The sequence below is a fragment of the Empidonax traillii genome, unplaced genomic scaffold, assembly GCF_003031625.1.
Source record: "Empidonax traillii isolate 1590-97213 ecotype Southwest subspecies unplaced genomic scaffold, ASM303162v1 scaffold12:size2584012, whole genome shotgun sequence".
Taxonomy (NCBI): domain Eukaryota; kingdom Metazoa; phylum Chordata; class Aves; order Passeriformes; family Tyrannidae; genus Empidonax; species Empidonax traillii.
The window spans coordinates 1634634-1647169 of NW_020955205.1; the positions used below are offsets into that span (position 1 = coordinate 1634634).

General features: G+C 45.1%; 1 protein-coding gene across 7 annotated transcripts in view; it reads right to left on the reverse strand.

The window, feature by feature from the left end:
• The window catches only part of ARIH1 (ariadne RBR E3 ubiquitin protein ligase 1), a 50495-nt gene that overhangs the window by 22990 nt on the left and 14969 nt on the right, over window positions 1-12536 (reverse strand). For all 7 annotated transcript variants that reach the window (XM_027889053.1, XM_027889008.1, XM_027889046.1 and 4 more), the window contains exon 2: window positions 5471-5538. In XM_027889053.1, coding sequence (XP_027744854.1) covers window positions 5471-5538 — 68 coding nt within the window. The remainder of the gene's footprint in view (window positions 1-5470; window positions 5539-12536) is intronic.

Sequence of the window (12536 nt, forward strand, 5' to 3'; positions counted from 1 at the left end):
GTCCATCCTCAAGCACAGGTTTGAGAGCTCCAACTTCCATTCTCTTTCCAGTTTAAGCCTTCCATTTTTCCTAATATTCTAATCACCAGCCATTTGAGTATCTTTTGTCTCCGGTCAACCTGAGGTATTGTAACAACCTCCTAAAAAATGCAATTTCAGGCTTACAATGCTTCCAAAGATTAGGTACCTTGTGGAAAAGAGGATGCAGAATTGGTTGGGGGGAGACAAAAGACCACTTTCTTTCTATTTCCTATTCCCTTAAGAGAAAAGATACTGGTTTGCTTTAAAGGCTTACAAAAAGCTCCTCAACTTGGGGAGAAGGACCAGACTGGAAAGAATTGTTGTTAGGCAGCTCTGCCTCTTCCCTGGATCTTTCACATCTTTCTCCAGCTGCAGCAGCTGCGAAGAACTCATTAAATCAGACAATTAACCAGCTCCATCACCTGCACATACATCCCCCAGTCAAACCCAGTCAGTCATTCCCCAGCTCCCTCACAGCACTACCCACCAACAAGACCTGACTAACAATTAAAAGATATTAATTTTCCTGCTGTTTCACATGTTTCTCGATGCAGTTCACATATTTTAGACCTTAAATTTCAGGACCCTGAACTTGGGAGGAGGTGGTGAATTCTGGCACGGCAGCATCCGTGAGGCTTTGCCGCTGTTCCTCAGTGTTAGCTCAGGGATTTAACTCAACCAAGTTATCGTGTTTGCCTTGAGGATTATATTTAGAAATCTATATATTATGTTTAAATATAAATATATAAAACTGTATATTTAGAAAATTTTAGCATGTACATTCAGTGCAGTCCCATGACAGGCAGTATTTGTTTATTAAGAGGTAAATATTAACTCCACAAAAGGTTTCCTGCTGCTCCAACTTCCAACTGCTCTTCCAGGCAGCAGGACCAGCACAGGACATGCTCCATTTGGGGAGAGCAGACACAGCTGGGGGTTTGTAAGGTTTGCAAGGAGAAGTTTTGAAGACAAATGATGCACCTCGAATCCTGCCACTCAGGGCCAGCTAAATGCTTATGGAAATACCAGAGGTATTTGTAATGGAGGGCTGGTCTCTAAGGGTGAATATCCATGTCAGGAACTTGACTTTTTTTCACCTCAAATTACTCACTCCTTGTGAATACCCATGGATAGTATTCCTGCTTCCCCATGCTGTTTTCTTTTCATGCAAGTAATTTCCACAACTATTTGAACGTGTGTGTCAGACTCAAAACTGTTCTGTCACTGGGCCACAAACACCCTAGGAAAGGCAGAAGAAAACCTGGATTTCACTGCAAACACACAACTCCAATGGATACTGTGGAATAAAGCTCTCCAACTGCTCCACCACTCCTTATGCAAACACACCAAGGGCTCAGAGGGAAGACTGTGCCAATTCCTTCAATGGTTAGGAACGAATCCTAATTCCAATCACCATCCCTTTTCCCCCCTTGCTCCAGTATCAGCACAGCCCATCCATGCAGGCAGATCTCCCTTTGCCCCTCCTGTGCTCTTTGCTCCAAGGACTCCCAGGCAGCAGCTCTAACCCTTTCCCACCACAGCAGATGAGCTCCTCCCTGACATCCCCCGCTTCCCTGGCCCAGCAAACCTTCTCAACCACCAACTTCCATTCCCATTCATCCTCCTTAAGCCCAAGGAGCCAAAACTAATGCAATCCCAGCCAAGATATGAACGTGATTCCTACGGTTTCACATGTCTTTCTGCTGCAGATCTCACCCAATGCACCCCAAACCACGTCTACCTTTCTCCAGAGCTCCTCTGTGTCAGCAGCTCCATTTATACCATTTCCATTGCTGGGATCCTCCCAGCTGTCTGGATTTTTCCCTGGATCCTCCTCTGAACCAAATGCCTCCAGATTCATGCCAAGGAAATTAATTGACACCAACATTCCTCCCAAAATTAACTGATCAGGGATTTACTAACAGGTTCCATCTAGGATCTCCAAGGATTTGGATTTTTCCTCGAATTCCCTCTGTTAAAGGGTTGGTTCTTTGTACCTTCATCCTTATTTTCATCCTAAGGAGAAGCACAGGACCTTTAACAGCCTCCTCTCCCTTCTCAATGCAGATACTGAGTAAATCCAGCCCTTCTGAGACATGAGGATTTGTTATGTCAATTCTTCAATATGTATTCTCTTCACCACTAAGGTGGGGTTTCTGCTATTTTAAAATTAATGGACAAACCAGTGAATTATTTTCAAGTCCTTCTGCTCACCAAGACCAAATCTATAACAGTCTCAAGTCTTTTTGGCAGAGGGATCAAGCTGTCAGCTCCTTTATCTCCTCAGAATTTCCTCCTGCTGTCTCTAACTGCCTAATCGCCGTTTTCTAGACATAATCAAATCCTATCCATGGGAGTATCAAAGATAAAAAGCCTTTTCACTGCAAAAAAAAAATGCTTCTAGTACACACTTTGAGATATTTTATTTCCACGAAAGAGCATTTGTGAGTGTCAGAACATCAGTACACTCACAATAAAAGAGATCTCCACATCTAAACTCCTGCCATACACCGTTTCTCATCTGTTCAGCCTCTGTTGGATGGTGAAAAGGACATTTTTGCCCCAAAGAAAGCACCTGGTACCTAGAGAAGAGTCAGTCTGGGCCATCCTGGCATCCTTCCTTTGCTCAGAGGGAGCAGGGACATGTACCCACCTAGATAAGCACCTGTAAGGGGCTGCTGCTCTGCTTGTGCCTCCAGGGAAGAAATCAGGCCTTGGGTGCAGCTGAGACACTTTGCCTTTAGCAAAATGACTGGGGGAGGCACAGAAAGCAGGAAAGCTACATTTTAATCTCTTCATCATCAGCAGGTTCATCCCCAAAACTCCCCTCAGGAGGGATGGACACCATCAGCCCCAGTAAAACTGGAAGGTAATGGGGATGAAGTTCAAAGCTAAAGCACCTCCTTCAGCTCTGTCTGAGGTTCCCTGGTCATTCTGCACCTGCTGCTCTCCTGTCTATGTGAATCAAACCTGTGAGGCACAGGAAAACAATTTTTGACATCTTTATTCTCCAAAAAACATGCAGCATATCAGAGACTGAACCTGAGTACTTCTTCCACTACCCACTTCCATCCACTCCAACCCCCCAGTTCTGCTTTCCAACACAAATAATTAAGTGTTTCACCAGTGGGACGGGGCAGTTTTTTTAATTGTGGCTCTTACTCCATGGTAAGTAGACCTGTTACACATCTGCCCTCTCACCACCACCGTGCAATTATTCTGTGACAAAGGTGGCCCAGACAATAACAACCTGCTCGTTAAAAACAAGGCCAAAAAAAAAAAAAAAGTGGTTTAAAACACGGAAATTTTCATGTCACGAGCTCAGAGCTCACCACTTATCCAAAAAGAAGCCACTTTGTGTGCTTTACTCCAGGCCAGGTTTGATAGGGCTGCTGTGAGGTCATGCTGACTCACCATGAGCTAAGGTAAAACAGGCACTGACAGAGTACTGTAAATACACACCACTGAACAACACGGACTTTCAAGTAAAATGCATGTTTTGGGGGTTCCCCTCCCTGCTTAAACCTCACCTATCACCAGAGCAATCACAAAATCCTCCTGAGCCCTATGAGCTCTAACACAGCTGAGCACTCCAAAAGAGTTCATGAAGTTATTCGGTGAAGAAGTGACAGAAGGCAACACCAGGTACTCCAGAGATCTCGTTTTTGTGTTTTTCTAACACAAGACATCAATCAGCACCAAATCTGTGACCAGTGCGCAACAGGTCTGCATAAGCAAGGGTTATTCCATTATTCACAGGGGTAATCCTATAGAATTAAGGTAAGTATTTTAATGAGTGTGTTTACCTGGGGATTTGTAACTATTAATGGGCACTTAAAGTGTTTTGTTGAAAACTGTAAAAGCCTTAACAACAGCACCTCACATGGAACCGGCTGACACCTCCCTTTGAAAAAAAACCACAGCCCAATTTTTATTTTTTAAATTGATGGCAGCCTTAAACAAGCTTTCAGTGAGAAGGGACAAAACCTACTAAATAAAGGGATGACATTTCAGCAGCACTTGTGGAGAGGCACCTCACTGGGAGATGGAGGCAGCCAAGGAGGGTGAACTTTAGCCTGACCAAGAGAACCAGCCCAAGAAACTCAAACAAAGAAGTGGACACACATTGCAGAGCAGGAACTAAATCAGAATGTTTAACAGCTGCAGCCAGAGTTAAATAGTGGCTATATTTGTAACACAAAGCTTTCAGACTTCCAACATTAACTCAAAGAGGTCAATCTCAGGAAAATAAAGCAAGGACTAGAAAGCTGTAAAAAACACAATCACTTCAGAAAAAGAAAAAAATCCAGGTTAAACAAAACGTGAGAGATACCTGAGCACCATCACCGAAAATGTTCTACAAAGGGGCCTAAAGGTGTCCTAAATCCATTAGCCCAGGATAGCAGAAATATTTATACTCCAAAATAATTACAAACAGTCTGAAAACCTGTCACTCCTCCTTCCCTGGGTGACAGAGCACCGAACTACAGGGGGTCAGTTAAGTGACATTTATCATTCATCCCACCACCAACTGCTCCTGGTTTACAGACCACAGAGCTCCCATCTTCCCATTCCCTGATTATCTGGCAAAGGAAATGGTAATTAGGAGAAAGTCAAACAAACAATCCTACCAGGCCCTGAGTCCTTCTGCCCTCACTACCCACTCACTGGCCATTTAACACTTGTTAAGACCAGCAAAGACCACAACAACCAGTAAGACCCTTTACAGTCTTTACTGCTCCTTCTGGTCCACATTAATTCCCTCCCCCACCTTCTGAAGTAAATAGAATCCTGCAGCTCCCTCAATTGTCTTCAACACCAACACTGGCATTGAAAAAACCACACAGCAGTTGGATTTGGCCTCCACTGTGCAACAACAAACTATAAAAAGTACCTTTACCAGCAAATTTCCCCAAATGGGAATCAAAGATGAGAAACAAACATAAAACACTCTGCTCTGAGGGGGAGGGAGAGGCAAAATTCAAGCCATTAGTTACAAACACACTGAAGAAAACCTGAAGCTGCAAAGATGAAGACAAGGCAGGAACATTATCAGTCAGGAGCAATTTAGTCTTGGCCAGACTAGTAAATAAACATGTCAGGAATACACATGCCAGCATGACAGGCAAGAGCAGCTAAACCCAAACCCAAAACACTTGCAAGATAACAGGAACCTGTTCCTGCTTGCTTTTTTCCAGAGCCTGTCCAAATGCTTTGCCTGTATGTGTTCAAACTGGAAATCCCTCTTTCCAATAGGCAACTTCCACAACTTCTCACTCTAATAGGGATTAATAACATTTAAACCAGGAGTCACTCTTAGCTGGGAAAGGGGGAACATTTAGAGCTTACACAAGAGATTCTCCTGCCACACACTGTGCATTCCTCCAGCCTCACATTAACCCAGGAACAAACATTTCTTGCAGGTCTGAAGCACAAGGTGGCTGCTTACCTCTCCATCAGCTTCTCCTTATCCCAGTTGAAATGGCTAAGCAGTATTCGAGTGATAGTCGCTGGATTCTGGAGAAAGAAAGGAGAACCAAACATTAATTGAGTAACCAAACTGGTATGAGAACACCAAGCAGAGTTTTGAACAGGCAAAGGGGAAATCAGGGGGTCTGATAACAACATCTGTGTAAACAATACATGGTTACTATCATAAGATAGACTTGACAGACAGAAAAGTAATAAAAAAAACCCTACTTCTGTAAATCCAAGTGTCTATATAAAATGAAAATTTCGATGAAGACTTAAGGAACAGGTCAGTTACTGCTACCACACGAGATGATTAAGTGCCAACATCTCCACACCCAGTGTGCCCACACAATGCAACCCCAGGATGTCTGCAAAACGCAGGAAGGGCTGATTTCCATCCATCCATCCTACCCATTTTTGCCACAACCTCCACACTACCTGCAGAGCAAGAGTATTCCTTGTTTGTCCCAACCCTGACCACCACAACACTTGGGCTGAAAACTCTCCTAGAACACAAGTGTCTGCCAGTGTAAGACGACAAAGTCCTTGGAATTCCCCAGATGTTCACAAAGCACAGAAAAGATCCAGAAAATACTCACAGAACCACATAGCTAAGGAAAGAAATAGAGATTAGAAAGGTCAGAAATAGGATGGAAAATAAAAGCTGATTTTCACTTGTGTACAAGTTTCTCTTCCAATTGAATCTGTACCACCAGCCAAGGGTTTGGTTATATGAGCTGGGAAACACAACAAACCATACGGCTTCTGTTACACCCCAGAACCCCGGTTTAGCTCCCTAAATCCACACCCTGGGCTCAGTTTTAGGACCATTTCCATGCAAGGGAGACAAGAGCAGCCCCTGAGAGCTGCTGTGTGTACTTTGCCATCTGACACCAAAATGGAAGTTTGCCTGAGGGCCAATGTTCAATGGATGCTCTGAAGCTGTTGGAAAGTAGGACAGAAACCAGCAATGTGATTTCCTGAGCCCTCCAGCTACAGCCACAACGTGGAGCTGCCAAAAGCCGATGCTGTGTGTGTGTCCCCCCCCCCCCCAAGGATCCCACCCCACCCATGCACGCCCAGTCCATCCCAGTACAGCCATTTTATGCTGCAGTGCTGCAAATACGGGCTCAGAAACTGATTTTCTCTTTACCTTTAAGTTGTTTTTTTTCATGGAATCGCTTCCCCCAATCTGTTTGATTGCCTGACCACACAAGCAGCTGCATTAGCACGAGGGGAAAGCAGGGCAGCATCTTTCATCACCAACACCAACAAAATCTTCACTGAAATAAAGCCCTCGGGTGAAAATGTAAGCACAAAGAATAGTTTTGTGGTTCATACTATAAAAAGTGACACTCCTCTCCTTCTGCAGCGTGTTCTGACTCTTACTAATGCCAGCACAGATTGTTTAAGGCCAAATTAAGAATTTTTCCAGCTTAAAAAGCCCATGTGAACAAAAGCAGCTTTGGAAAGGTTAGACCAGCTGGGATGGCAAATCTACACAGCATAGGGCAGAGAATACCAGAAATGAGGACTGCCAAACACAGCGTGGTGAAAGTGTGGTCCCAGTCCATAGCTGAACCAGTTTCCCAGGTAATGTGGATCCAAGCCCTTCATTGTGATTCATGAGGTGCCTGGTTGACAACCACATGCCACCAGCTTTCCAACAGCATCCATCCCTGATCCAGCCCGGCAGAAAGGGGAGTAAGCAGTTCATCTGCTCCAAGTCAGTCCTGCTAACGAGAAGCTGTATGGGAATTTAAAGATCTCCTTCACCAAAAGGCTCCTGCAGCAGCCTCTTTCAGGGTTTAGTTTTTGATCTTTCTAGGCTGCTTTGCATTTGGGTCTCCACAACATCTTTTCCTGGAACTCAGTCTGTATCGTGCAGCAGTACCTAAAGGAGCTCTTAAAAGCTCACTTAGACCCAATTCCTAGAGCAATTTAATCAAAGATAAAAATATACCTCAGTAAATAAACCAATCTTATCTCTAGATTATCTTGGTTATGATACCAGCTCCTATAAGTCTAAATTACGAGTTTCAGACAGCAAAGCACAGAGCTCTTCAACACAAGGTGCCTTCACTCAGCCCAGAGATCTGCCAGATGTACACAGAAACACCACTTCCTTCATTTCTCAAGCAACAGCATTAAGAGAGCTTTAATTAAAATCAGCCTGAAGTCTTGTCCTACCTTCTGCAACAGCAGCCCACTTGGCCACTTATTAAGGCTTCTGGGAATACCTATTAATCACTTAATAGGCTGAGAGGCAGCTGAGGTAGTGGTCTCTGGCTGACTTTTTAAAAAGACAGAAGGTTCCCCCTACACTGCAGGATAAGTTATGGCATATTAATAAGGAACTCGAGTGGTCTGCAGTGATTATTAAGCACAACAAGGCAGATCCAGCAAATACCACTCTCCAAAAAACACGTGGCCATGAAGAACAAGAGGGTTTCGTTTGTGGCTTCTCCAATTTCCCAACACATTAGCACTGCATTTTTCCAAAACAAGATTCCCTAGGTCAGACTCCCCCAGGTATCCCAGCAGTGCACTGTCAGTGTACAAAGCATGTTGTTTAGGATCATACTGTATTATCACCTTCTCCTGCCTTGCTGTGCTCCAGCTTCCTCCAGCTACAGGTTCAACATGTTCATTTAAAAAAGAAAAGGAGACACCAGCAGCATGACAAGCTCCTACCAGAAATAGCTGGGCTGCCTGCTTTTGCTGCCTGCCACATCCAAGAGGTGGTATTTAAAACTAAACTGCTTGTTTCATGGATACAGAAGGCCAGGATTAACACAGCCGTGCCCCTGCTCATCCCTAAACCTCGGCCAGCAGCACACAGGGAACACGGGAGACAGGGAGGGAGGCAGCTGGGAGACAAACTACAGCTAAAAACAAATGCCAAAACCTCTGGCACGAAGGACTGTTGCAATTTAAGGCCAGACACACCACCAGGGTACCGGGAACAGCTGCTCTGCGGGAATTGCTCCCGTGCACACACTCTCCTCACAATTATTTGGGAGCAGTATTGGAGGAGTCAGCCACAGCACCCACCCCAGCAAGAGGTGTGTCCTGGACCTTGGGCACACAGGACACCAAAATATTGTGATGTTTCAACACCAGTTCTGCTCCAGCCCTTCGTCAACACTGCGCTGCTGCACGAGCCCCCAGCCATCGCTTCCGATGCTCCTGCTGTGAAAATTAATGGAATATTTAAACAACACTCTGTTCCACAGCACTGGGATGGTGCAGCCTCTGCTCTGCAGCTGCTGGGCTTCTCCTCTGGCACAGGGGATTACTGCCTGCGACTAACACCACCAAGATTAGTTATGAACAGGCTACGCTGCTGCTCAGACGGGATTACTCCCGGGGCTGGGAGCGTGTGCTCTCACTAAGGCTGTTTTCTGTTTACAAAGAGGAATTTTCCTAAGGAAAGCAGCCACAAACGGACGGCGAGCGAAGGAACAGCCCAACATGACCGTGGTGTGATGAAAGCTGAACCAGCACATCTCCCTTACAACAGCACCTATTAAATTTTACATGTGGGAGCCGAGGCGCTTTGCCTGGAGCCGAGGGCAGCGAGCCTGTTGATATCCAGATAGGAACAAACCCGAGGAAAGCAGCCATTTTGTTGAAAATCTCCGGGCACGTCAAAAGATTCCCTAACAAAACATTCCGAACAAAGCTCCGTCCAGAGAGGAACACGCTCAGTCCTTCAGCAGGGGGTTGATATGTATTTTTTTAGGCTAACAAAGGAGCCAAGTCCCAAATGTGCTTCAAACAGATCCCACTCCACCACAGCTTTTCACTGGGGGTATTTACATTTACTGTCCTTATCTGTGTTGCCATGCTCCAGCACACCAATGCAAGCAGGAGATACAGCCCTGCAAAAGTCTGGACTTCTTCAAAGAAGCATTATTAATTCAAATAAAATTCCTTAATTTAATAGAATTTAATTCAACTGGAAGCTTGGTCACTGATATGAGTTAGAATTCTTTTTTGCTGTCAAAATAAGAAAGCATGAATTGGAAGGAGGAATCTGGATGCACTTAAATGTATAAATGAATTATAAATTAAATATTATTACGACATTAGCTTAAATCAGAATTTCCAAGCAGCACAATTTGCCGAATGACAGTTTGGAGCACTCGATCCATTCATGTTTCCATCCATCAAGACGAGCTGCACAGTTAATTCTTGCTGTTATTACCAAGAAAAGCACATTTTACAGTTCAGCTTCTCCTCACACGCTGGGAGGAAGCTCCTGGTTCAGTTTCAACATTCACTGCAAACAAAAACTTAACCTTAGTTCTCCAGCAAAATCCTTTCCCATATCCTCGAAACATGGTATCGATAAATTCTTTGTTCTGTTTCTTTCCATGTCATGCCTGGTTTTGTTTTCTACACGTGGCAGCTTCTGCATTTCAACAGTTTTACTCCCAACTGCAGCAGCTCCATCCCAACAGCAGAGGCTTTTACAGCACTCAGGGTTTGATGCTGCTCCCAGCTGGGTTTTCCACACTCTGGAAACATTGGCTTTGCCCAAGCCTCGGACATCTGTGACCAGTGCAAACCTCAGCAATGTCCACTGCCATATTCCATGGGGGCATCAGTGACACAAAACAGGATTTAAATTCCCTAGCAGAAGGAAACTGATAGTTTCCCACCAGCTGACACCAAAAACTGAGAGTTTTGCTTAGTGAAGGAGCAAAGAGCCATCAAAAGCTAATGCTGGCCCGAAACCAAGCAGCACAAACATCTGCTCCAGTGAAGTGGCACCTGGGGACAGGGTGTCACCACCACTGTAAATATTTAACAACCAAAACCCCGATGTCTGCAACAGGAGAGCACCAAGTGGAAATTCCCGCTGCCCTCCGAGCACGTGCAGGATCACACAGGATCACACAGCATCTCCAAAGCTTGGCACGTGCACACCCTGCCAGGGAAGAAGAGCTGATAAATAACCTACATGTCAGGTTTTATGGGAGCAGGGAAAGCAGGAGAAGCCTCACCATGGGAGGGGTGTGACCAACACCACACACCAGGCACCAAACAGCTGCTCCATCGGGTAATACCCAAGTGGGCATCAGCCCCAAAATCTGCAGTCACCAGGTCTCTGCTCTTCACTTGCACCTCTCCCAGCCCCACACAGGTAGCCTCAGACATCAACACACATCTAGAAGGTGGTTTAGGTCAGCTTTTAGCCTGTTAAAACACATCATAGTGCGATCCTCAGCGTAACGTTTGCACTGTTCTGCCAGGGCACTGAGCGACCTTCATCTGTGGAGACCCATTCACATCCGTTCTTTCCAGAGACAATTACAGGAAATCTTACAATCACAGAGGCTCATTTCTAGCAGCTTAATAAAACTCCCAGGAACCCAATGCAGAAGAGGAGATCTAAGTGCTGAGTACTTCCAGGACGTGATCTCCTCAAACTTGCCAGTTTTTAAGCACCACCAATGGAGCACTCTGAGAAGCTGCTGGAAAACTTGTGTGTAATCCAATATTCCCTGGCTCCATTACAGCCAGAACATCAGAGGCTTGCTGTGGGAAGAGGAGGACAGCAGCTAAACAGGTCAGTCTGCCACCACCCAGCCACCCTCTCTCCTCTGCCATCCCCTGAGGCCTGGCAGGGAATCACATTTCTGCCAATGGCCTGGTTTATGGGGACAGCACAACCGCAGGTGGATCTGAGATACTCCTCACCTTCCAAACTCCTGGTTTAGACAACAACAAAATCAGTGCTGCTCATTCTCTACACACCCACTGAGGGGATGGTCTTTGCATCCCACATCCCACTGAAGGCACATGAAATGAATTTTTTGAGTTTGAGCACTGAACCACCCAAAAACATACCTGTTTCCTGCCTGGAAATTTCTTGGGATTTCCAAACAACTCCACACCAAGCCAGGCTACTTTCTGTGACTACTGTCATCTGCTGTCCTCCATCTGGCATTTGCCACCTCACTCTAACTTCCCATTAACACATCCACAGCCTTCAGCTTCGACACCCATCCTCTCCTTAGCTCCCTACATCTTTCTTCATCTCATTAACTTCCCTTCACACATCATCTCCTAATGCTGAAAATTAAGTTTTACAGAATTACTGAATTAGTACCAGTACGTGATGGCATCAAATGGCAGCTCGAGCTGATGATCTCGGTTTGTAGTTACTTATCTGCACTTACTGAGTGTTTCCAGCTCTGATGAACATACGCTCTTCTAGCAGGGGAAGATAATAAAAGGCAACTTTGGAGAAAACTCTATTACTTCAGTTAATTGGTTCAAGAGACAGAAATGAAGCAGTCAGCTGCTTTACATTTTCTCTGAGCCTTTTGGAAAGCTTTCAGGTTAATGATTAGGAGCTGCAACGAAGAGCCATTGTCTAACACGGCTTTTAAAATCAGAAAAAATACTAAAGCAGCAACGCCGGGATGAATTAGCAAATTTGGGAATGCAAAAACTGAATTCACACTGTAATACTTCTAAATAAAAGGAAGATGGGATGGATTTGCCCTGCTGCTCTTAGATGACTGCGGAAGCTTCAACAAATCAGGGAAGGCATCTTCCAACACTTCAGCTATGCTTGCTTCCATACCAGGAGATCTAGGGTTTGATGACAGAGACACATTAACCCTTATTTTATGCATTTAAGAACATTTTGGTTTCTCCTCTCTTTTGCTGCAGTTCTGGAGTATGAAGTTGGCCTTTTACAGAGTCTGTGGACCCACAGGTCTGAGCTAATGTTTCACTGCCCACAGTAGCAGCATCATCCCAAGTATTTCCTTTCTTCTGGTGTCTCCCAGCACAAGAAATCCCAGCAATATGAGCAAAAGCTCAGCAAATCTGGGTAAGCAACATAAGCCACGGCTCCAGTTTCCGGAGTTGCTGCCGTACTGGGAACTGGAGTGGGATCACATGGGTGCCAGAGTACGCTTCAGAACGGGTTTATTCAACCCAGTGCCTCCCACTCATGGATCTGCAAAGACTTGCCTTAAAAGAGTAGGAGAAGGCGATGGCATCATTTCCATGTAATTCTC